Below are 27611 nucleotides of genomic sequence, written 5' to 3'. Positions count from 1 at the left end.
ATTACTGTACTCTAATGGCTCACATTGTACATTCAGGCTTATGTACATTTTATAGTACTACATCTATTAGTACAACTTCTTAGGGTACATTCACCACTCGGCTGATCGAGGATCCTACTCTAAACACAAATACTTTATTCATTCAACCGTTAATTCTAAACTACTTTGACATTATTTAGCTCTGTTAAGCTTCAATCAATGAAACTGAGCATGTCCTGCAAATGTTTCATATAAAGGAACAGATGAAGTTATGAACATTGCAGTGCAGGCTTTCATTTTGAAACATACAGTATGTGCAGGAAGTGCTGGGTTTTTGAGGATTAGTCCTGAGGGAATGCACATTATAATAAAGTTAACAAGACAACATGGAAGAAGTTTTGAGTTTAACAAAAGTATTAAAACAGGATCTGATCAGAAAACAGAGGCTTCCAACTAAAACACTTGACAATTTGACAGGAATCACCTTTAACCAGAGTTGAAGGTGCTGTAGTCTTTGGGTGAAATGGAACCTGTTGGTCTTCAACCTCACGTGACAGTACTCATGCAGAACATGGACCGGCTATGATCTTCAAACTCTGTTTATCATTTAAAAAGTGTATACTAACACATTGCCACACCAATATGAATCATGTTCATTGGCCAATGACTTTTGCTCTGACTTCAGGGTCCTATATTTTTCTGGGTATTTTCTTGGAATTAACTTTATATCCTTAGTGCTGGCCATTCCAAAATACAATATGCTTGAGTTCTTGTTGGTAAAACTGTTAAAACATTCTCCTGAGAACTCATTTTCATTCTCTGCAGGGGATCGGACCTTTTCAGGGTTCTGCTTTTTTAACTAACTTCGTGGCATTTAATCAGGCGGAACTCAGTGGGAGCTACCATCCTACTATTTAAACTACTAAATCAATCAATCAATGTTTATTTATATAGCCCAATATCACAAATGTTACATTTGTCTCAGTGGTCTTCACAGATTGTTCAGAATATCAGTATGACAATACGATACCCTCTGTCCTTAGACCCTCTGTCCTTAGACCCTCTGTCCTTTGACCCTCACATCGTACAAGGAAACACTTCCAGAGAAAACCCACAGTTTAAAGGGAAACATGGGAGAAACCTCAGGGAGAGCAACAGAGGCAATTTGTGCTCTTCGATCCAGCGGCAGTGATTCCAGGGATATTGACAGTTGAATACTTTTCTGCCACACATTTAATGTTAGTAATTCAAACGTTCCCTTTGACAATAGACACTATATACTTTGATTCATTCATGAATATACGCGTATTTCTATATTTGTTATGTTTCCCTGGTCTGTAGTTAAAACTGTTTGCATTTATATAAATATTACACTATTATAATATTAACAGTAAGGGCTCTAATATTTGAATGTCCAATCAGCCATAAGTTGTGCCATTGCAGGACTAGAGGAGCGTTCTAGATCAGAATCCGGTTTATTGACAAGTAGGTAAACACATACGAGTAATTTTCCTTGGTGTATATGGTGTATCCATAAAAACAGTTGAAGAAGATAAAAAGTAAGAAAAACAACCCAAACAATTATTATATATTCTTTTTTTTTTTTAAAGGTGTATACTGTACATTAATATATAGAAAATGATTACCATGAAATCTGGATATAGCCAAAGACAATGTATTGTAATGAAAAGTGGAAGGCTGTGTAGATACTAAGAGAGGTTGCTTGTGTACAAATGTGCAAAATAATCTGAGGGTAGTGCAGAAACGGATACAGTACTCGACTCAATCCTGCATAAGTCCTTTAATCCTTGCTATATCCTTATATTCAATGTTTGCTTGTTATCATAATACAATCAAATGTGGATAACCTTTAAGGTAGGCTTATCTTACTAAGACAGTCAGATATAATGGGTGTCCATATACTTCATTGGATATTCTGGAGCTCAGACCGAACACAGCAGTCATAACACAGACACAAACAAACCTTTGACCTTCACCATATTGTCCAAAGTGTCCTGTGCCAGCTGGAGAATGTGTGAGCACAGACACAAGGTGGATGTCCTCACATAGGCCAGGGTAAATCCATGCTTACGTCCAGAAAACAAAGCGCCATTCTCACTTCTGTAACACAGGCACTGAACATGAAGACATGTGCAACATTGTGTTGTTTAACCGTCTCTGATTCCCTTTTTGTGCTCGGATTTTCAATGTTTCCTTTTGTTTTTCTCTTTCAGTTCGTACTGCCCTGATAGCTATAATCGGATTCATGCCAACAAAAGGAGAGGGGGCCATAGGATCTCTCGATTATACTCCAGAAGAGAGGAGGGCCCTTGCCAAAAAGTAAGATTTACTGAATGCATATCCTTCTATTGTTCACACTCTGCAGGGCGTGACTTGTGTGCTATGGCTAGAGACTGATGAGCTGAGTGGTGTGGAGCAGATGATGTGGTCTTGCATGCTGGATTAGCAAACAGGTCAAGGATATGGACAGTGCCGCCATTAGATGCATGATGCTAGTCAGAGGGCATAAAGGGCTTGTTTATGTTAGTTTGTTGGACATTGTTGACATCATTCCGACCGGACCAACCAGAAGACTCTTGGTCTTGTCTGAATGAGCTTCACCGCTCATTGAGACAGCTGTAGAGGGAGGTGAACGATCTGCTCATGGAGGTCAAAGTCAGACACTCACTGGCAGCAACATCCAGTGTCCGACATTCCATCTTTCATCAAAGATAGGAACTTGGTTTCTCATTTACTATATTCTTCCATTGTGAGTTCATTCTCACGTAGGATAAAGCAGAATCATGTTCAACTACAAGCGCTCAGAGCAGCCTCACAAAAACAGAAGAGCGCTCTGAAAAAAGCAGGATGCAAAGTTTTTCTCAAGGCAGCCGCATGCAACGACGTGGGCTCACTCCTCATAAACAATGTAAAAAACCACTGGTGCTCACAAAGAGGCGCTATGTGGACACAGGCCCTAAGAAAGAAAAAGTCACACAAGAATGTAATGTAATCAGCACCTGAGCCTCGGCGGACATGCCTCCCACTAATAACTTACTAGTCACAAAGGGGGAAGGATGCGCCCAAGCCAGTGTTGGTATTACAAGATGAAAAAATGCATTATCGCCAAAATACCCAGTCTCTGGAGGGATCATGAGTGGGCATGTTGCTCTTCATTTCACACCGCATTTCTCTCGGGGGACACGGTACAAAGCCAGCGATGGCGAGGATCCAGCTAACGTTGCTTTTCTATTAGCAGAGGAGACGGGGGTCTTGATCAGCTGCCTGTTTCATTATGAGACGGAGATGAGATACACAAGAAGACGCACTTTGCTATAAATACATGTCTGCTTATCTCCCTGATGGAAACCCACTTTTTTAACTCTGTCTAAGGTTGACGCAGCAACTTTCTTTGATTTCTCATCTTCTGGTTCCGTTCCCATGGTGATTGTGAAGGCTGTCATTTATAAAGAGTCCTCTGCACAGCAGGATGTATTCAGAGTTTGCTGAGTCTGTAACTGACAAGTAAACTGTCAAAGTAATGTTGCAGGGCAAACACAGGGGGTCCTGTGGAGAATTGAGAAGTTTCAGAAATGAATATGAAAAATGTCAGTCATTTCTGGCACCGGAGGACACATTTCATAACCAGAAGAACTTCTCTCATTGCATTTTGTGATGATCATTGTTAGAATGAAGTTACAGTGTGTGGATATAGCTTACATGGGTTTTAAAGATATTTTCTTTGACAAAGATGCTAAAAAAGGGCCAAATGTATTTTTTGATCTCCGAAACTGGTCGGGAAAAAGTCAAATCCTCAATCATCTCCTTTGTTGGTCACTGTGAGTTATCCTAGGAGTCACAGTGTTATTGTGATAGAAAGGAAACATATAATGAGATAGACCAAAATGTGTGTGAAGCGTGAGCAGTTATTGATTAAAGTAGATCCAGCTGAGAGACGGATGACTGACGGACGCTGCTGAAACACTTCCTGTGTAGCTACGTCTTTGGAAAGGGACCGGCTTGGCAATCCCAAGGTAAATCAGATGAAATCAAATACTCTCTTACTTTTATAACCTTTATATTAAATGTTGTTTATTTTATTTAGTGTAAAAGCTTACCCTCTCAGTTGATAAATAGTGTTATGCTATATTGCAGTATAATAATAATAATAATAATAATTTCAATTTATATAGCGCCTTTCACGAAACCCAAGGACGCTTTACAATGGGAAGTAACAAAACAAAAAGTAATAATAAAGATACATAGGCTGAAGAAAACAAAAACAGGAACAGGTTGCTGAGTACTGTATATTAGTTGAGGCCAAAGGCCTGAGTGAACAGATGGTGTTTGAGTATGCATTTTCTTTTTCCACTGGGCAGATATGCCAACACTATCTCCTCTGCTTTTTACACAGCTTCCAGTTGTGTGTCTTGTCCTGTGAATCGCCTGAGGCGGGCTAAAGGGGGACATTGTTCAACTGAGCAAAGTGCAGGAAAGCGCACTTAGTTCTCACAAGCATGTTTTTCCCCTTCGTTTATAATTATCAAAGGCTTTTTAAAAGTTTGAATGGCGTTTTTATCATAGTAGTTTGTTTGGTTTTGGCTCTACTGCTTCATTTTAGAAAATACTGGGTCACACACTTTACTGAATCTAAATAATGATGAACTAATTAACTAAATAATGAATAACATCCAAACTACTGTCCGGTCAGTGTGCGTCTCAGAATTGACACCCCAAACCTCCAGTCTTTGCCCTTTTCCCCCCAGCTCAGATGTTCTCCTGATGATCGCCATGTACGCCTAAAAGGATCTAAACAGTCATTCTAGTGAGGAACCATCGACCAACCACGGTGCCTGTCTGCATGGTGTCCGCTTTATAGACTGCCTGTGGTGTGGTGGTGACATGATGACTGGAGGCAAAACGTCTGTTGCCTAATAAGCCCAGCTTCTCCTCCAGCTACATCCTAATTTCACTTGAAAATAATTCTATTTCAGTTTGGCTCCAGAGGAAGACAGTGATTGGGATCATTTGACAGCATAATGTATCCAAATCTGTCCATGCCACCTTTAGCCTGCGGAGCGCGGCGGTGATGACATGGTGTTCCTCAGAGCATGATTCATCCCTCCTCTACATCGCTGTGACATCAGCCCATTAGCCGGTGCAGGGGACGCATTTTTTTACCTAACTGCATTAAGAGGCTGTGGTGATCCTCCTCATAGCGCTGTCAGGACTGACATGAGGGCGTGAAGGTAACATAGCAGATCCTCAACGCGGGCCTGACATTTGAATGTGCCGCAGGTGGAGAAGGCAAACTGAACCTGTCAGCCAATGAGGCACTATTAGGAAGACAACAATGCAAACAGACAGCCAGTTCCAGGAACACAACCGTCATTTATACAGATGCACATGGCTCGTGTGCCAGTTTGTTGACAGGATTCATACACAGCTCTGAAAAGTACAGGCAGCTCCTCAGTCTACAAATCTGTATAGTATCATAACCAAGGAGCCACATTACCAATGGACCAGATGACAGTACTTTTGTTTTACTAAGTGCCACCCACTACACAGGCAGCACATAAGTGTAATGTTATTTTAATGCGTCCTTTTATGCTTTTGTTTTGTTTGATTCTGTCCTAGTGTGTTTTATAGGTTGTGTGTTATATACAGTAGCTAGTGTGTTTTATAGGTTGTGTGTTATATACAGTAGCTAGTGCGTTTTATAGGTTGTGTGTTATATACAGTAGCTAGTGTGTTTTATAGGTTGTGTGTTATATACAGTAGCTAGTGTGTTTTATAGGTTGTGTGTTATATACAGTAGCTAGTGCGTTTTATAGGTTGTGTGTTATATACAGTAGCTAGTGTGTTTTATAGGTTGTGTGTTATATACAGTAGCTAGTGTGTTTTATAGGTTGTGTGTTATATACAGTAGCTAGTGTGTTTTATAGGTTGTGTGTTATATACAGTAGCTAGTGTGTTTTATAGGTTGTGTGTTATATACAGTAGCTAGTGTGTTTTATAGGTTGTGTGTTATATACAGTAGCTAGTGTGTTTTATAGGTTGTGTGTTATATACAGTAGCTAGTGTGTTTTATAGGTTGTGTGTTATATACAGTAGCTAGTGTGTTTTATAGGTTGTGTGTTATATACAGTAGCTAGTGTGTTTTATAGGTTGTGTGTTATATACAGTAGCTAGTGTGTTTTATAGGTTGTGTGTTATATACAGTAGCTAGTGTGTTTTATAGGTTGTGTGTTATATACAGTAGCTAGTGTGTTTTTATAGGTTGTGTGTTATATACAGTAGCTAGTGCTGTTTTATAGGTTGTGTGTTATATACAGTAGCTAGTGCGTTTATAGGTTGTGTGGTTATATACAGTAGCTAGTGCGTTTTATAGGTTGTGTGTTATATACAGTAGCTAGTGTGTTTTATAGGTTGTGTGTTATATACAGTAGCTAGTGTGTTTTATAGGTTGTGTGTTATATACAGTAGCTAGTGCGTTTTATAGGTTGTGTGTTATATACAGTAGCTAGTGCGTTTTATAGGTTGTGTGTTATATACAGTAGCTAGTGCGTTTTATAGGTTGTGTGTTATATACAGTAGCTAGTGCGTTTTATAGGTTGTGTGTTATATACAGTAGCTAGTGCGTTTTATAGGTTGTGTGTTATATACAGTAGCTAGTGTGTTTTATAGGTTGTGTGTTATATACAGTAGCTAGTGCGTTTTATAGGTTGTGTGTTATATACAGTAGCTAGTGTGTTTTATAGGTTGTGTGTTATATACAGTAGCTAGTGCGTTTTATAGGTTGTGTGTTATATACAGTAGCTAGTGTGTTTTATAGGTTGTGTGTTATATAGCTAGTATGTTTTATAGGTTGTGTGTTATATACAGTAGCTAGTGTGTTTTATAGGTTGTGTGTTATATACAGTAGCTAGTGTGTTTTATAGGTTGTGTGTTATATACAGTAGCTAGTGCGTTTTATAGGTTGTGTGTTATATACAGTAGCTAGTGTGTTTTATAGGTTGTGTGTTATATACAGTAGCTAGTGTGTTTTATAGGTTGTGTGTTATATAGCTAGTGTGTTTTATAGGTTGTGTGTTATATGCAGTAGCTAGTGTGTTTTATAGGTTGTGTGTTATATACAGTAGCTAGTGTGTTTTATAGGTTGTGTGTTATATAGCTAGTGTGTTTTATAGGTAACTTGTGTGTTATATAGCTAGTGTGTTTTATAGGTTGTGTGTTATATAGCTAGTGTGTTTTATAGGTAACTTGTGTGTTATATAGCTAGTGTGTTTTATAGGTTGTGTGTTATATAGCTAGTGTGTTTTATAGGTAACTTGTGTGTTATATAGCTAGTGTGTTTTATAGGTTGTGTCTGTGTTATATAGCTAGTGTGTTTTATAGGTAACTTGTGTGTTATATAGCTAGTGTGTTTTATAGGTTGTGTCTGTGTTATATAGCTAGTGTGTTTTATAGTTTTTTGGTTTATGGTCTGAAAGGCTAAAATCCCAAAGTTTCCTCCAAAGGGAGGAACACACATTAACACACATTAAAGCATGGAAATATGTCACAGTAGAGCCACTCAATACGAATATCAACCTTAAAATGAGCATAATATGGCCTCTTTAAAACTGGTACACTGCTCCACAATAATTATGTGTGTATGTTTGAGGTAACATCACGTTGAAGAGGAACTTTTAGGAAGTCTTCACCTCTTCGTGTGGCTTTTTGACCACTTGGAATTCACTTTTAGGGTTAGAAGGGTTAGGTTAGCATTGGGTTTAGTTGCATAGTTTGATTTACATAGCTGTAACCTCTTTAACTGCATGGTGATATCTGTTCTGGAATTACACCAAATCGGGTTTGATCAGAGCTTTGCACTGTAAACGGAATAATGGAAGGGGGCGTCGTCTTCCTATACAGATACCTAGTTACACTGACTAAGCAGTACATGTAAGTCAAGAATGTTGTAGTTGTGTTTCTCAAATCTCTACAAGGGAGGTTGGGAGAGAAACTGCAGCCTGATAAAGAGTTAGAATGGACACATTCAGGACAAAAAGAAAAGGGAATAAATATCTTCATGATTTTACTCAAACCACAGAGCTATGACATACATATTTAAGATATTGTGTGTAGTTTTACAAAAAAAAAAGAATCGCACTCCATGATCAATTACAAGCATGAGCTGTTGTACAATTGCAAACCATAGCGAGACATGTATCAGTGAAAATTTGAATTAATGTACAAGCCGGTGGGCAATAAATCAGGTCAATTTTTGCAACTTGGCAGGTACACCTGTGGTACTGTGGCAAGTCAGCCAGAACAATTATGTTGACACCATTCATAATTTACAGGTCATTTATTTGAACCACTGCCATCGTATCGACAGTAACACAAACAATCAGTTCAGGCTTGTTTTAGTAAGGCTGTGGAAACAGAATTACAGTACATCCAAAAATGAATCAAGTAATCTAGGCTAATAATTGGAAACACTGAATGTCTATTCTAACAGAAATATCTCCCAAAGTCCCCCAAAATAAAATGGGTTAAGCCTACTTTTTTAAAGACTCATCTTTTTAGGTTAGCTTTTATTAGCGACACCCCACTTTTAAATGGTCTTTTATTATTTATGTATTTGTATATTGTTTTATTTATTTTAAATGTTTTTACTTCTATCATTTATTTTACAATTTTATGAGCAACACTTCTGGTCTTTTTTCCTTTTATCATTCTTTTTATCTTATAGTTTTTTATTATTATCATCTTATTTGGCATCTTATTTTTAAAACATTTTTTTAAATGTATAGGTTTTTATATTTGATAGTTTTTATTGGTTTTGTCTTCCTTTATTTTACCGAGAGGGATCATTATTTATTTAAATGTGTATCATCATTATCTCATGTTGCTATGCTGCATATGTGCTATACGGTTTTAATGTCTGGCCTGATGTGATATTCTTCTTCTGTTTTCATTGTGATGTGTGCCTTGGTGTTAAAGCACTTTGAGCTGGTGTATGGAAAGTGCTATACAAATACAGATGTATTATTATTATTATATTATCAAGAGGAGAATAAAAAGTGCTCCTGCAGCAGGATGACCTCACCATGTAACATGTGTTGTCCTGCAGGTCCCAGGACTTCTGCTGTGAGGCGTGTGGGGGGGGGCTCCATGCGCTCCGCCCTCCTGGCTCTGACCCCCAACAGTGACCCCAGCGCAGAGGACGACCAGGCTAAAGAGCTGGCTCAGCAAATCAACTTCAAGGTACAGACGCTGGCTGCAACACGAGGGCTGGACAATAAACATTCATAACAAGCTCTTACCCTTCATTATTTTTCACAAGTGTTTCAATACTGTCTGATTCAAATGAGAAAAACTCATTTCTGTTTATCCCAACAGTCAAGAGAAATCAAGGCTTAGTTTGAAAAGTATTTTAATTTCAATTGTAATTGTGTTTGTGTTTGCTGTTCCTGTAAACCCAACACAACATAAGTACCAAATTCATTGAATCCTCACAACTCTGCTGCTCTGTCTCTTCTTGACGACAGCAAAGTGTGGTCATCAATACAAGTCTGTCCCTGACTAACTGAGTGAGGAGAACAGTCCAAGCGTTTGTGAAAACAAAATGTACTCCATTGTGAAGGGGAAAAAAAGGAAGATGTTGTCGGTCATTAGACTTGTGATTTCTCTGTATTAAGCTCTCTTTGCATCAACCACAGCCATACTCACAACCAAAACCCTACTAACACTTTATAAATACTTCTTATAATACAGAAATACAGATTTCTTTCTCCAATTAATCCTGTACCTACCATTTTGTTTTCATTATTATTTATATTTTGTAATGTTTCTAGTGCAGTAACCGTTGAGGATTTGCTTGTGTTGCTGCTTTGTGGGTTTCGTAGTGAGTCCATGATGCGTATATTCTTGTAGAGTTTCTACCTTATAGAAACTCTACAATATACGCATCATGAGTGCAAATGATAGCTGAATGCTCTAGCTTTGATGAGCTTTGATGCACACATCTAATACATGTATATCTATTTGCACCATAACAGCTTAGAGCAGGAGGTAACCAAACTCTGGCAATGGTTCCGGGTTTTTCAGTTTTCTGCAGAACTGCTAATCCAAAAACATTTACAGGTGACACTGCTCTCTTTCGTCTTGTCCACAACAACACACACGCTAAACATGAAGTAGATCAGTCCAAGGATGGGAGACATAATCAAAACGATTATACATACACATAAACAGACCCATGGGTCATTATAGTATGATGTCGATGATGCTGCCTCGTTTGATGGATGGACCTCACACTGTGGATTGCTGCAGCAGCATGTTCAGCTGTTCACTGCACAGTTAAGCTTATTCTGTTATTTCATTTCTTGGCTCTTTGTAAAGGACCACATGGGAAAACAGCTTGGTCAAATGTTGGGTTTCTGTTGAAGCTTAACATTTTCAGAAAACTCTACAGATTGTCATTGAGGAAGGTGGAATTATGTCTCAAATAAGGGCTCAATACTGTCAAAGACCAATTGAATGCGTATGACCAACGTTTGATGAAAGATTTGGAGAAAAGTTGCAGACAATACACTTGGAGGTGTCTTAATATGCAGGGTGGCGGACCTCTTTGGACGCCCCAGGCCCCAGTACTGTAACTGTGTTGTATTTTCATTTCATTTACAGAACATGTACTGTATCAAGATATACAAGGTTTACTTGGTATACAATTACCTATATCATGATATAGGATTTTGAAAATATGTCCCCCCCCCTTAAAATACACATATTAACACACACACACACACACACACACACACACACACACACACACACACACACACACACACACACACACACACACACACACACACACACACACACACACACACACACACACACACACACACACACACACACACTCACTCAGACATCTACCCATCCATCCAGTATTATTATACAGTCAGTGTGTCATTGACACTTCCTACATGAAAAGTCCTTTATAGCTCAAATTTCATATACTGGAAATGTGTTAGTGCTATGTGAATGTACATTATACTGAATTTAGCATATGAACCATTATAGTAATTCCGCCATTGTTAATGATTTTAAACAATCATTGATCAACAAACAGACTTTTATTTTCTTTCTTGGCTCGTCTCCTTTTAAATGAGATACAGCCATGCTATACATTTAGTTAAGTCATCTGAAGTGAACCACAATGAAGTGGAAATATCATGCATTGTATTGTTATATTTAGCATTGTTGAAGTAATTGTGTGTAATAGTTTATAATAACTGTATTTGAGGCCATGTTGTGACTGCAGTGTCCTGTGTGTTACTGCAGGAAGAGTCCAGTTTATCCAGACAGCCCAGTGAGAGCGGGGGTGCAGAGAGTGAACCTTCCACGTCCCCCCAGGGAGACTCCTCCTCGTCTGCAGAGCAGCAAGAGTCTGAGGGGCCCCGGGCCGAGCAGGTAGGTGTTACACTGCCCCCCCACAACATATGACCTGCCTGCAGCCTGCAACAGATTTTAGAACGATAGTGTAGTGGCCGATTATCCAAAATACGAAGTTCCAAGCAGTGGCGTAGCTATGGGTGGGCCCGGGTGGGCCTGGGCCCACCCACATGCACGTCTGGCCCACCCACATGCACGTCTGGCCCACCCACAGCCAATCAGCGCTTCATAGCGCAGAGCCGGGAAGCCCAGAAGGAAGTGCCACAAACTGCAGTTCATCTAGTGGCCGACAGGGGATGGATGCAAAAAGGAGCAATTCCCATAGACCCCCATGTTAAAATGCCCAACTTTACAGCAGAAATAAACATGTTTCTAGCCTGGATCCAATAAAACGTATTCTGGATATAGTTAGATTCCACCTTCATGACAATGGAATAGGGAGTGCATTTTTTTACCGTGAGTTTTTATAGTAAGTAAAGTAACTTTTGCCGTGAGTGAATGAGCGAGGGGGCGGAGCAGTTTACACACACGCAGCTGCTACATGCAGCAACACAGAACACACACACACGGAGGAGATGGCGGAGAGAACGCGCTCCGAGGTGTGGTTAAACTTTACCCGTCTCGATGTGGACAATGCTCGTTACCAAAAGTGCAATAAGAGTTTAGCATGTAAGGGCGGTAACACGAGCAATTTGTTTAAACATTTATCAAAAGTGCTCCACATCCAGACGGAGGAATGCACCGGGTTCGACCGTCTTTCTAGCAGCTCTGTAGCCCCATCCACGAGTAACGTTTCCACGTCAGGTGTTATGTATGCTAGCAGCAACACACGGAGTTAACTACATGATACAAACATGGGTTAATGATTAGAGGAAACTGAGTTATTTAGTTTGTTAAAGTTTCAGCTATTCTGTTTACAATTCTGTCATCAGATTATTTAATACGATTTGTTAAAACATTGTTGTTTCTTTTGATGTGAAATATTATTTATTTAATTTAAATAAAAAGCAATGTTAGTTTTGTTCACAATTTGTTTAGTTAGTTTACTTTATTTTTTTCTCCAAAAGAACCGATAAAAGTAATGTTAAAGGACCGGATCGATAAGACAGACATACTTTATTGTCATTTCAACAAGACACAGAGTGTACTATTAACACGAAATATCGCTGTACTGGCTTACAGGAACAGGACAATGTAAAAACTTGCTAAAATTGTACATATAAATAAATAATAGTGACGTGGTGCTGATAAAATTAAAGATAAAGTGTGCGTTTAAAATATAAAGACTTACTATACATATAAATAAACATACTATATAACAAATATGTGCTCTTTACACAGCGTAATGTAATCTTTATGTTACTGGTCTACTTGCTGTTCAGCAGTCTGATGGCTTGGGGGAAAAAGCTATTGTAGAATCTGGCTGTTCTGCTCTTAATGCTGCGGAACCTCTTGCCGGAGGGCAGCAGGGAGAACAGAGCATGGTGAGGATGAGTGGGGTCTTTAAACATGTTCTGGGCTTTTGTCAGGGAGCGTTTCTGAGCGGTGTCTCTGATGGGAGGGAAAGAAACTCCGATGATCTTCTCTGCTGTCCTGACCACTCTCTGCAGAGACTTCCAGTCTTTGGCGTTGCAGTCTCTCGACCAGATGGAGATGCCGCCGGTCAGCACGCTCTCTATGGTTCCTCTGTAGAACGTGGTGAGGATGGGAGGGGGGAGCTGTGCAGGAAGTGTAGGCGCTGCTGTGCCTTCTTAAATAGTGATGTCGTGTGAGTGGACCAGGTCAGACTGCTTGTGATATGCACCCCCAGGAACTTGGTGCTGTCTGTAGTCTTCACTGCTGTGCCGTTGATGTGGAGTGGTGGGTGACAGTGCTTTTTGTTCCTGAAGTCGACAATGATCTCTTTTGTTTTATCGACATTCAGGATCAGGTTGTTGGTGTTACACCAGTCTGTCAGATGTTTCACCTCCTCCCTGTAGGCCTGTTCGTTGTTGTCCCTGATGAGTCCCACCACTGTTGTATCGTCCGCGTACTTTATGATGTGGTTGGTACTGAACCTGGAGCATAAGCATAAGCGCTATCGATAAAAGTAGTAGTACCGTTAAAGCCTTAACGATACCCATCCCTATGTGGATGTCAGTTTTACTCACAATCTGAGGCCGCCGTGCCTATGTTTTTTGTTTGCACTGCTAATGTATGCTTATGTTCTATTAGTGCATTAAAAAATCATTAATGAAGTTTCAGCTCAGACCCCACGCTTAATATGTCTCCCCCTGGCCCACCTACATTTCTCCAGGCCCACCCACACAATAATTCCTGGCTACGCCACTGGTTCCAAGGGCACTTAGCCTACAAGGCGATTTTGAGTGTTGACTTTAGTTTAAAATGTCATAAAACCTCTAATGATAAAGTCACGTTTTGAGGGTTGTATTCACGTAATATTTCATAGATCCCATGGCGTTCCATTACTGACTTCAACACTTTAAAGGGCCCATGTCATGCTTTTCCGGTTATTACCTGTCCCCTTGTGTGTTATGAAGGTTTTTCATAAAAATGTAAACGGTCTGCAGAGTCACAAACCCTCAAAGTACACCCTGTAGGGAGTAAAACACAGAAAAGACCTGTCTATGCTGCCCCAGAACGCCTCGTTGGAGATTTCTCTTTTTCCATTGTTTGCTTCCTGGGTTCTCTGACGTGTGAACACCCAAATCAACAACAAATGACCGGATTGGCCCAAATGGACCAATCCGCGGAGCCCCTCACGCACCAGGATCCCTTGGCTAACTAACAGGGAGTCCCCATTGACTTGCATGGAGCTCCCTGAACGCTGGTAATAGACGAGTTGGGATCGCGGAGAAATGCTTTCCGCAGATCCATTCTTACAGCGTTAGAAACCTTCTTCTTTCTCAATATCAAGCCACACTTATTGTTTTACTTCGGCTGTGAGTGTTTGTGTGTGCTCAGGATGAGTTTTGCTTGTTCTCGCTGTATCACCGACCCGGAAACCTGTCCGCTCCTCGCAGCAGCTCGCAGCAGCAATGAGCCTCGCAACGTCCCGACCAATCAGAGCACACTGGGCTCACAGGGAGGGGGGGGCAGGAGCTCCAACAAGCCGTTTAGGACAGAGAGTGAATACATATCAGTGATGCAAATTAGTCGCTTTTCGGCGCCTCCCGCTTTTTTAACGCTGATTTGGGTGACTTCTGTAGTTTTCGTTTGGGGGGGGGGGTCAGTTGGACTGACGGACAACTTCTCACTTCAAAACATAGACTTTACTTGGGCGGGCCGCCCACGTATAGCCTATTAACGGCCACCAAAGTATATTTTTGTATCCATCAGCGAGCACGACTAGTGGACAATGATCCCTCGCTCTTCGCCTCCTGTACCTGTTCGCTCTGCTATCGCCTGAAGGGTCTGCTAACAAGCGACCAACAGAATACAAACAGAGGAGTCACATGTTGTTGCACATCAGTCATGCGCAAATGCGGCGCACTTCTGCGCTGTAACCCCGCTGCGAGGCTCTGGCGAACTATTACACCAACGCGGTTCCAGGGCCGGTTCGGAGCTAGAGCCTGATAAGCACCGGTGACGTCATGACGCAGCAGCAGCAGCAGTCGGTTGTGTGAAGCAGTAAAGCAGACTTAAAGCAGTAGAAACACTTTCGCAAGCAAAGAAGAAGAAGAAAAACTGAAGCCCTTAAAGTCAAAAGTGTATAATATCTACCTGTAAATAATAATAAAAACCCTTGATTTATAACTTAACATCTCTGTCTCCTCTTGATCTGAGTATATTATAAAGAATAGCCAGTTAATTGAAGCATTATACAGTTCTGTTTTATATGAGTGTTGAGAGCTGTATCCATAAATCTCTTAATTTCCCCCTCAAAGTGCACCAGATTGATGCATTTAACTTCAATTTAAAGATACAAATCTTCCCGGGGTAGCATGCCCCCGGACCCCCCTGGAGGAGGTGAGGTCCCCCCACAAATAAACAGGTTCATATGGATAGGATACTAGATACGTTTGCACACTCATTATATATAATGATAATATATATGTTTCATTGCGGAGGACCCCCTGTTTTGTGTGTCCCCCACTTCTTAAACCAAAGTTACACCCTTGATAATCTCATAGACTTGAACAGTCTGCTTTACGGCAGAAACTTGATCGTAAACAATAATAAACATAAACCTTGCGCAGTCCAGAAACAAACAAAACTATACAAAAACTGTATAATTCTAACTAATGATTATCAAATTCATTTAAATTAAATTAAAAGAATATGCCGCTCCGGAAAAAAGAGACCACTCCAAATGATTCTTAAATCTCAATCTCTACATGATGGCAGCCATTCCATTCCAGTGTCTGTTGGATTCCAGCACAGGGACATTTGGTCAGTAGTTTATAGAATCAAAAGAAAACATTTACATTTTACTCAAACTGTGGGGGAAACTTCTGAAGCAATTGGAGTCAGGACTCAGAGAGACACGGGGAGAGCTGGAGCTTTGATGTCAAACACTGATGGTTTATTTGGAGTTACGGCCGGAGAATTCACATCACAAGTCCAAGAGCCAGAGGTTCTGACTTCACGGTAGAGTTGCCACGTCAATTCTGAAGAACTCTACCTCAGACCCATGTATTTAACTAGTTCTGAGAGCATCATCAACATGCTGCATAACAAGATAGAATCATAACACCTCTATCAGCTGACGCCAACAGGCAGGAACAGGGAGACAGAACACTGAGAGCACAGCAGCCAAGGTTACGAGGTGCGTGTGCTCAGTCAGGACAGTTTGAACTGATAAACTGGGTCAAAGTTATGGGCCTTGGGAAATATTTCCCCAACACCAACAAATACCTATAAATAGTAAACCAGAGAAACTGCTAAATGTGCAGTGGTCACTTCATTGTTTCCGGAGCTGTAAATATGTTCCATAAATACGCCTAAATGGCTCTTACAGATAGGCAATTCATCACACAAACACTGAGTCACCTTTATTATTATTATTATTATTAAGATGATTCATGATACAGCACCATTGTTTACATTTTGTTCATGGTTATATTGTCTTTGAGTGTGTCCTGAATTGTCCACACTGCTAGATTAGTCATATCAAACATGTCTCAGGCCAATCTAATAAATATAAGCATAAACCTAAACAAGAAAAATAACCAATATGTCCTAATATGCATTTCTATGGGTTATGATAACATGGTATTTGAATAACAGCTGTTCATTCTGAAAGTTTGCCAAATCTATGACATAAGGCATTTAGAGAAGCAGTCCACTCCCAAACAAAAAAAAGTTGAATGTCTCTCAATGTTCCTACATTACGGACTAGGTTACCGTCAAGATTGCAATAAAGATAAGAATAAAATGGAATAATAAAACATATTCCTTGGTGGAATTGATCTGCAGATGCTCCAGTCAAAATAAGACCACACTTTTCTATGGATGACCGAGGCCAAATTATAGCCTGCAAAAGACACACATTGTGCTCCTGAAGCGGTTGTTGATCACTGATGACCGGCGGATAGGGAACCAGCAGTCAATGACGGTATCAAACAGTCATTCACAAGGCGAGTAAAAGGCTTAATGTAAAGTTGATTAACTATTTACGCGTGTGTGTCCATTTTTATGTTTGATTGTTTTTTTTGACCAATTTAACTTTATTGTCACCATTTTTTCAATATGTCGATGCTTCAGCGAGTAAATTAGAATGATCCAACTGGTAGGGTCCGTTTCTAAGAAATATCCACATTCTCAGAAACGGTTGCAGTTGTATATATCACAGGCATTGTGGGGAAGTTTATTACAGGAAGAATATGAAGTGAAACTTGAATTCATGTCGTCGTTTCATAATAAATGCTGACGTTTATTGCAATCATTTCAGGAAAGGAGCCTGCTTTATGTTATTAGTCCCACCTGTGCTGTCGCTGCTGGGACAATACACATGAGTGCTCTGATGCTGCAAGGCTTTCAAGGATTATTCAGAAATAAAATGAAACATAAAGTACAAGTACGTGAAGGATCCAGTCATCCTCTCAAGGATCCTGTGAGTATATTAGAAGAGCCTTGTTTCTCTAATGTGTAAACACTGAGGCGGTGTAAACAAAGCCTAAAGAGTGTGTTACCTTATTGTTCTTTTTATATTGCGATATCAACCATTATGATATAGTCTTTGTGAGTGAACACACTTATATGGGTCAAATATTTGTATAGATAATTCAAGATATTTCGTCACTATATTTCATCAGGATATCTCATCACGTTGATGCAAGATCCATGCAAATATCCGATATTGCCATAAATCTGTTCTGCTTATTGATCTGAAGCTTTATCAACGATGGTCAATACAACCAGAGATATGTAAGGGGTCCTTTCTTTCTCATTTCCTCAAATCACCCTTACAGCATCCTGCAGGTCAACAACAACAGAACATGTTGTTCCTGATAAAACTATACATGGTCTGGTGACCATGACAACACTATTTGGTTCAACAAATAAACAGCACACAGTGCCTTTTAGCCATTTCTTTACTGAAAAACATGCATTAAAAGGAAAGTGCAGTTGTTGTATTGGATCAGTGATTTCCAAGTCTGTTGCAGCTAGATATATCGTATCATAGTTGATTTATCAGGCTGTTTTTTGTAATCTTTTGTCGGGCCCCCACTACCTTTATTGAAGTGACAGTGTCTAAAGGGGGAGACAGAAGATCAAATGGTCCCAGTCAGGATTCAAACCCGGGTCCTCCGCATGAGTACCTACTCCATTATAGACCCTAATGTCCTTTTTAAGTACCTTTACATCAACTAAGTTTAATGTAGTGTCTTCAAACATATTAAAGTGGAAGTAAAAACAATACAAAAACAGCCATTGCATTAAAGGTCACCTATGATGCTATTTTTAGGCAATAGCATAGGTCTCAGATATATAACAAAATATAAAAAACATGTCTATGAAGTGTTTTGCTCAAAATACCAAACAGATCACCCATTCTAGCCATGCCTCATATCCCTCTGTTTATCTTCTTGCTCCAAAAGTGCTGATTCTGGGTATAAACAGGTCTCTCTTGAGAATGAGACACGGGGCGTTTCTCAATATCGAGTACGCTTGCTTGGTAGCACATGTCTTCCGAGTCACTTGCTTCAGAAGCGAGGCAAGAATCCTTCCTGGCATTCGGAAAACGAAGAGTGGAACAGGCGAGCAAGTGTGCAGGTGTGCGTCATGAGAGGCCCCGCCTTACATTTTCCGCCACAGATTTGGAAAAATTGGTCCGTGCGCAAAGCATTGTGGGAATTTTAAGACCGCGGAGTCTACACATGTGCAGCCTCGACATTTCTCCAAACGAAGTACGCCGGGCTCGGTAGAATTCCAAGTATGCTGGATATTGGAACAGTCCTTCGGCGGCACTCGATGACGTAGGATGCTAGAAATAGTGGCTCTGGAGCAGCTTTGCTCGACATTGAGAAACACCCCCTGTGTCTCAATGAGATGTTCACCTGTATAAATAAAGGCTTAAAAGAAATAAAGCTTCTTTTTTTTTTTTACTGAAAATAAATAAATAAGAAGGGGCGGAGCTTATGCTGGCTCATGCGGGACCTGGCAGAAACTGTCTAAAATGCTGCCGTGATGAAACGCAAAGATTATTAGATCAAGGATTCTCTCTGAAACAGTATGGAGCTCAAAGGCTTTCTCTCTTGCCGGTTATACCACAAGGTGAGTTCCTTTTCATTTCCTGCTTCTTCACACACATGCTCTGTGCAGTACAGGTTAGCTCTGAGTGTTAGCGATGCTAATGTAAACAGTCGGGCATTGTTTCTGATAGCAACGTTTCTGATAGTGCCGTGGGTCCGCCGCCGATTTGACATCATATCGACCGCAAATCTGGATCAGCTCCGTTGTAGCCCCGTTTTTAGAGATTTGGTTATGGAGGAAAAGAGAGAGGGTTTTATTTTCTGACGCTGCGTGAGTTCCCTGACACAAGGGGATACATAGTTATGTATAAAAGACATCAAAAAGTGCATTTTGCATGATAGATCCCCTTTAATATCACAGTTTGACAGTGATGCTACAGCTAAAGACATGATAACTCACAGTTGCTGGTTGCCATAGAAACACACCATCGTTGTGGCTCAGGAGTCATTACAGTCTGACATGACTGAATTGGATGTGACAAACAAAACTAAAATATACTCGGGCACTTTAGAAATGAACGTCCATCAATGTCCGATGGCCATCACTGTGGTGCTGCACATTCCCAGCTACATGTGTGTCGGGGGTCTCTCTCCCCTGGACTAAATGACAGCAGGACGAGCGGGCGCCTGTCAGTGGAGTCACAGCTGTGCTCACTCTGCCCCCCCGACAGCACGCTGACATGTCCCAGTATGATGCCTGCAACCTTTTTTAGCTTTTGTCATCTGTAATTTCTTGTTCGCCTTACAGTCTAGCTACCAGCACTGTCAACCCTGACATGTTGAGTATCCCAAAGTGTTATGTGAGTACTGGTCCCCAGCACATAGAAAGGTAGCATGAATAACAATGAGGGTTGTAAACTACTCAACAGCCCTTTTAAATATTTATTTTTTAACCTGCAGTGCACCGGCTGGCTTTTAGCGAATAGAGGCTTTCACACCGTAGTATTTTTCCCACAAAGGTTCATCTGTACTTAGTTCATGAGAACTCTTTAGTTCTCATGAATTAAGTACAGATTGCGTTCACACCGGAATAAGTTCCTGGGGAAGGATTAGGCAAATGAAGCCGCTGACATCACTTCTTCTTCTTCTGCTTTGGGTTTACTGGCAGGCCGCAAAGGCCCCATCAGAAATGGGAACCTTTTTCTCCCACGAAAGTCCCTGCTCTCTAGGAGGTAAAAAAGGTTCTGATGAACTAATTTTAGTTCCGGCTCTTTTTGGTGTGAACGCGACATTTCGGCACTAAAGTGGGAAAAGTACTGCGGTGTGAACGTGGCTATTGTATTGCATGAGAATGGTACTGTGAAGCTGACCGTTGAGCGGCCCAACCAAGCAAGGAGGCAGAGGCAGAACGTCCAAATACAACCCGGTGTGGGCATTTATTCAAATCATGGGCACATGTTTCACAGCCTCAATATTGCTGTCCACCTGAACACAGTCAGCAGCCACAAGGATCTCACACACACTACCTGTCCACTGACAGGGAAAACAGAGCCTAAATACACACACACTAATCAGGCCAATAAGACACAGGTGGGGGGGGGAGACAACACAGGGCACCAGGTGAACACAATCACCAGCCACAGACAAAACGGGAGGGGGAACACTTTCAAACTAAACCACATATATTCCAAGGCCCGAAGCCGTCAGTCCACAGTGACAAAGTTACCTTCGTCACTGGTATGATGGAATATTTTATTGCACAATACTAATTCATCCAAAATAAAAAAATCCTATGTCTCCATGCAACATAAAATGCGGGGTTTGAATGGCCCATAACGACTTCTAACTAGCTCCCTCAGTATTAAGTGAATGTTAGGTGCTACTTATGGGGACGTTGTTGTCCTCTACCCAGTCAGCAATACGTTGTTGACTAGAGCAGCGGTCCATTAACATATCCTTTGGTTCCGGGTGTATCTATATTATGCGTATACAATTCTAGAATCAAGGCTATACGAACAGAGGGAAGAGAAAGAGTTGCTCCGTCTGATATTTCAGAACCTTGGACAGCACCATGGAGTCCTCAGTACCCAGCAGTTACGGTACGTCCACACAGCAGCTTTTCAAAAATCTTGAAAATCTTGGAGCTGGGCGTGTCTGAAAGCTTGGGGATTTCGCGACCAACAACCAATCACATGAATCTCCCGCCCCCGACATACAAAGCAAAAAAACCCGGTTCTTCTCCACTATTTCTTTTAACATTTTGAACATTTATGAGATTAATGTCTATGGTGCTATTTTATGCTACATTCCATGCTGGCTAATGATACTGTCTATGCTTGCTAGCAACGAAGTAAACTAGCAACGAAGTAAACTGGATATAAAATCCCCAAACAAGCGAAAACCTACTAGTTTCACCCACTGTCTCTGCCACCTCCCTCCATGCCTGGTTCCTCCGGTTTGTATCCCGGTAAGTAAATAGGGACTGGTCATAAAGAACCGGGTGATTTGCTACCGCAATAACTAACTTCTCCTCCACTTTTGTTAGGAATATAGAATGAACTGCGGGTCTGGTTCTCCCAGCTTGCACGCGGTTTGATTGGCTAGCGCTTGAACTGTCAGATTTGCATAAACGGGATTTGATTGGCTGTCGCTTCCAGCTCAGCCTCAAAAGTTGAACATTGTTCAACTTTGAAATCCTGAAAATCCTGGAAATCCTGGAAATCTTCGCCTCGCCCCCCCACAATGCAGTTCGGCGACAAGCGAGGGAAAGTGACGTCATCCCCATTCAAAGTCAATGGGCTGGAAGCGGTGGACAAATCGCCAAAAGCTTCTGTGTGTACGGGCCGTTAGGCTGCTGAGATTTCACAGCTGAGATTCTAACTTGCACTAACCTCAGTCAGATAAAGGCTGAATGAATCAGGCAGACACGATTCAGTCAGCAACCCTTCTGCACTCTCTGCTGCTAGGGGATGGAGAGGGGGGGCGCACTTTAACAAGGACCATGCATTCTGGTCAGTGTGCTCACAAAGGGAAGGACCTCTTTCTGTGTGAAGCTAAACACATACTGTAGACACACTGACTTTTGACTTTGGGAAACAACACTAAAAACCTGACGCTTGCTTACCGCACACTTGCAATATATTACATCACCCAAACGTTGATGCAAAATATCCGCCTGAACTATGAATCTAAGTCACTGACATGCAGCATAGTTGATACTAAGGATTATTTAGGCTTTACTAATTCCTTCTCCTGATGTCTGGCATAATTAAAATCATGACCTGCGTTCAGCATTCTGTTTGTTTTTCAATCCATTTAAACTCCACAGTATTGGACGGAGCGGCGGGTGTTCCGAAGCTCCACCGTGTACAATCAGAAGCTTTATATGCTGCTGTGAATTACACATCTTTCTTATTGTCCCTTTTAATTGATGGCATGCTTCATCCCCCTGCTGACATCGCACTGAGCTCCAAAATCATTTTGAATATGTACGGAAGGAAATGATTCTGCATGCTGAGTAAGCAGCAGCGCCATGCCAGCTGTATTTGTTGCCGAGTTACTGTAGTTAAAGCAGCTAGATATCAGCACTCTTGAAGCCTGTGCTGCCGTGGCTTCTTTTCACTACTTCAGATGATGTGGACAAGCTTTGTTGCCTAAGAGGATAGATTTTGGCGCCAGCTGCCACCCAGACCCGGTCTGAAGGAGCAGAGGAGGGTCAACTTAGATTAGTATTTGAGTTTGAGGAGGGCCACGTCAAAAATAGCACTCACCATCTGCCGCTGGAGTCAGAGAGATACAACTTGTGTGGCCCTCGGTTTCCCACACTGCCTTGCTGCTGTTCCCTGAGTACAGAGAGATGTAGGATCACTTTGAACTGCTTCTGCATGCTCCCTCCAGTCACTCTCTAATTGGGTGAGATGTTTGTTTCTGTGAGTCTGTCAGGTTCCATCTGCACCGGTCACTCCGTATCAACAGCAGCGTCATGACTGTTCCTTTAAAGGGGACCTATCATGCAAAATGCACTTTTGTACATCTTTTATACATGAATATGTGTCCCCGGTGTGTCAGGGAACTCACCAAGTGTCAGAAAACACAACCCTCTCTCTTTTCCTCCTTAGCCAAATCTATAAAAACGGGGCTGCAACGGATCTGATACAGATTTGAATTGTTCTGACGTCAGAAAAGGGGTGCTCCGCCTATATGGGCAACTCTCCACCTATCAGGGGAATGAGAGACCGCTCGAAAGCGCTGGAGATGCTGTAGTACATATGCCAGGCCTGTAAGTGGCGCTGTAGTCTGCCACAGAAGCAGAATCAGCCCTTGCAAAAACAGGGCTGGAAAAGAGCAAATAGAGCGAAATGAGGCATGGCTAAAATGCATGATCTGTTTGGTATTTTGAAATAAAAACTTCACAGACATGTTTTATATAGGTATGGCCCTACAATATATGTTTCAAATATAGCATGATAGGTCCACTTTAAGTAATTCAAAGTATTTCTGCTGAAAATGCCAAAAGGTGTTAATGTGCTGATCCAGGAAGCTTATACATTACTAATTACTTCTATGAATACATACTTTTTCGCCATGTTTTTATAAAGCCATAATTGAAGTTTCAATATTCTCATTTACACAACTTTTTTTACTGCTGTCAAACAATGGAATGATTATGAATTAATGATGAATACTAACTTTTAATCATAAAATAATCAAGTGATTATCAACAGCTAGGAAATAACTGCCATTTCCTAGCTGTTAATAATCACTTGATTATTTGATGAGGACAACATTGTCTGACTACAGGTTATTAAACACTGTGTGATAGACATTCAAGAAGAGTCATCACAGGCGACAAAAGGTTACACCCTGCCCCACACCCTCCGCTGGCAAGGAGACATAGAAATATGTATTTATAGATTATATTGGCTTAATGTCTCAGTAAATAAGCTGCAAATAAAAGCAGAGGAAGGGCAGCACAGCTGTCTTATTATACAAATTACAGCCTCATAGGATCAGAAATAAAAGAGCTATGAGTGCAGAATATAAAAGATTTCAGCAAAACACTGAACTATTGTTTACATGTGCTGAAGAGCAGATGCTCCACTTCTACAATGTTTGTACTCAGTGGTGTAATTCACTTCAGATACACTTGTTATATTCCATGGAATGCTCTTAACATCCCGATAGCAATGAATATCTGAAGTGCTTTGACAAAAAATACATAATATCTCATCTGTGGAAGCCGTAGTTCTGTAAAAAGCACGACCAATCATCTGAGCCGGCTAAAGTAACTGGATGGCCTACCTGCCTGTCAGCCTTCCATCTGTGCACAAACTTATCTCGTGCCCTCATTGGTCATGTGCGCATTCGTGTGTGTTGGAGGAGGGGCTCTGTAAGGAAGTGGCAGATTTTTTCCGGCTGTGTATTTTCAAATTCTAGCGCACTCAAGCTGGTTTCTCCAAAATGACCTACCCCACCTTTAAGTACAAGATCTGAGCTCTTTTTTTACTTTAGAACATTAACCCTTGTGTTGTCTTGCTATCAATTGTTGTCCTTCCGGTTTGACTATTCATAAAGCATTTAGTATAAATAATCACCCAAATCCATTTGACACCTTTTAAGGCAACTGTATTCCTACTTGTTACCACGAATGTTCCTCCTCTTGTTGGATTGTATGGTCAATGTTGAATGACTTTACAAAATGTACCCCAGAAGACCACATACATACATATATACATTTGAATAAAACCCAAAACTTAATGAAAGTGATCATAATTAATTTCACGTGGAAAACGATCAAACATGTTCTTTCTGGCACTAACAAAAAATAAACCTTTATCTCGACATAAAAACATTTGGGGAAGGGACACATTTGACCCGAAGACAATGGGAAGGTTAAAGGTTCTGTGACTGAGCTCCGCACAACTGGAGCGAACAAGCAGGGAATGGATCCATTGGGGAATTGTTTATCCTCTAATGGCTGCTTTTGTCTGAATGTCCTCCACAGGCAGAGGCGTCTCCAGCCACAGAGACAGAGGGACTCAGCCCCCCCGCGGCCCCCAGCACCGGGCGCCCTCTGAGCCCCCGGCAGCGCCGCGCCCAGCAGCACAGCCAGAGGAACCAGAGGGAGGGCAGGGAGGCCGCCAGCAGGCCGCCCTTCACCCCCGCCCCCCGGCTCCCCCTCGAGGAGAGCAGCGCGGGCTCGGTGGTCCTCATCGTGCTGCTCACCCTGGCCCTGGCCGCTCTCATCTTCCGCAGGATCTACCTGGCCAATGAGTTCAAGTTCGACTACGAGCTGTGAGTGCTCACTTCTGACCCCCCCGGTCCCACCCTAACAGAACTATGGCGGGCTGAAATTGGAAGCAGAGCTGCGGTGGGGGCTGAGTCTGACTCTCTACCCCCCCCCCCCCGCTCCACCACAGAGGGTTGGGGGGGACTTTCATTCCGCTCTCCACAACACCTCCAGGCTGTCTTTTAATCAATGTGAATTTTGCTCTCCGGAGTGTCATGCATTGTTTTTAAACAGGAAGCTTTTTTGTGTTTGTGATGAGTTCAACACACACACACACACACACACACACACACACACACACACACACACACACACACACACCACATGTTCCATACGACTGTCCTGCCCCCTGGGCTTCCGCTTGCTCACATTATTTAATTAATACTGTAACATAGTATGTCAACAGGGTTATAGGGGATTTTTGTTTTAAAGTAATGAATTGGTGGTGGAATCATCTGCTCAGAGTGTATGTGCTATAATGACTTCCTGCTCATGTGCTTTGACTTCCTGTTTGGTCAGGTCAGTCACATTAATAAGGTGATGGAGAATCTTTCCATACTGTCCGCCGCTGAGGACGTCAGATACTGTAATTCACTGAAAAAACTGTCACGGTGACTTTAATTGAATGTATCAGGTCAACAGATTTCACATAACTGTATTCGGTTAGTTGAAAGCAATTATGTTAAGTTTCAATAGTTTCAAATTCATATTATTGCTATCAACTTATCCACGTTTCAGTTTTCTCAGTGTGGTGATAATCCTTAATAGATGAATGCAGACTGCTATACCAACATGTGTGTTACAACATGTTCTATGACCTTTGTAATGTGTGACTGCAGGGGGGGGGGGGGTTGCTGAAGGGATGTTATCAGACTTTCTGCAAGTGAGTAGGGAGATTATGCATTAAGGTCACACTGTTTGACATCATTAAATGTGACCCTGCAGAGTGGTGCAGGGATGACGTATTTTTGTAGGCTGACCGGCAAACGTCCCTAGGGCTGCCTCCTCAAAAACCAATGGGATTTCTCTATTGGATTTCAGGATATTGCAAGAAATTAAATCTTTGTCAAACAAACGTTTATGATCCTTACACGTTTTGTTCAGCAGGATGATCTCCTCATTTGTGAAGCGTAAAATGCAATCGCCAGAAGTAAAAGAATGTAAACCAAACTACATCACGGTCACATGACTTCACGTCACCACCGCTAAGCTAAAGGAGGCTAATGTTCGGTATGATGACGATAAGTAGTCTAATTTAGCCACTGTTGGCTACCACTGTTTTTAGAAGTTTCAGACATTAACTAGTGGGGTATTTACTGACATGTTTTATGGTGTGCATTAAACTGTTAAAATATGTTTAGCTTGTGTTAACTGCAAACCTACCTTATACATTCCTGCACCACTCTATTATAGCTAGATGAAAAAAAAGTGCATCCAAATATTATCAGGTACTCGGCCTCTTTCTCACTATGTTATTCAAGCTTATTTTTTTAACCCCTAATAAACTTATATAATGTAATAATACCACTTGTGTGACAGTCCTTGAAACAGCACCACCTGCGGCCCCATGGTATAATATGTGACATTTCTGCATTAAAATGTCTAAAAACAACTCGACCTATGTCATATATTCTCTTGAGTTGTGTACTTACATTATTCCAAATGTTTTCCAAAATGTTCAAATCTAGAGAATTCTGTCATTTTATTCTAGGCAACACAGGCGTGAGACAATAACATCATTCTTATATTATACAAGTATACTGATAATCATCAACATAAGCTGAAAACTCTTGATATCTTAACTTTACCTTTGGGTCCAATAACAATAATGTAATAACTCCATGACAGAATGTATGTTTAAATAATTATCCTTTTCAGTAAAAAAAAAAAAGAAGTAAAATAAGTTCCCTCTGCATAAAAAGAGGATAGAAAAAAATGTATACATATTTTTACATTTGTTTTTTGTGTTCCCTTTCATTACCATGATAGGTAACTGAACAGCTAGGCATACTCACGTTTATCGCAATATTGGAAATTCCCCAATATCAGCTGGGTTTTCAACGTGATCTGTAATACAAGTGTATATTGTGCCATCCTTAGGGTAACGGTCGGTGCGTTTCATTTAATCGCCATGATATCCTCTTTACCTGTTGTGTTTGCACTTCTCTTCCAGTAAGACAGCCTTCGTGCTCCCGCTTTTAAAGAAACAAAAAGAGAATCTCAAGGTCATAAAAACCGAAACTGTCGGAGCGCTGCTG

At 41.1% G+C, this 27611-nt stretch overlaps 1 protein-coding gene across 1 annotated transcript in view; it reads left to right on the top strand.

Moving 5' to 3' along the window:
- Nucleotides 1–26877, top strand: part of ube2j1 (ubiquitin-conjugating enzyme E2, J1) — a 62633-nt gene extending 35756 nt beyond the window's left edge. The window contains 5 exon segments of the mRNA XM_034204520.1: nucleotides 2214–2319; nucleotides 9101–9131; nucleotides 9133–9234; nucleotides 11317–11445; nucleotides 25069–26877. Coding sequence (XP_034060411.1) covers nucleotides 2214–2319; nucleotides 9101–9131; nucleotides 9133–9234; nucleotides 11317–11445; nucleotides 25069–25362 — 662 coding nt within the window. The 3' untranslated portion in view covers nucleotides 25363–26877.
- Nucleotides 26878–27611: the final 734 nt, after the last annotated feature.

The sequence above is a fragment of the Gymnodraco acuticeps genome, unplaced genomic scaffold, assembly GCF_902827175.1.
Source record: "Gymnodraco acuticeps unplaced genomic scaffold, fGymAcu1.1, whole genome shotgun sequence".
Lineage (NCBI taxonomy): Eukaryota > Metazoa > Chordata > Actinopteri > Perciformes > Bathydraconidae > Gymnodraco > Gymnodraco acuticeps.
This window is presented reverse-complemented; position numbering and strand designations above follow the sequence as displayed.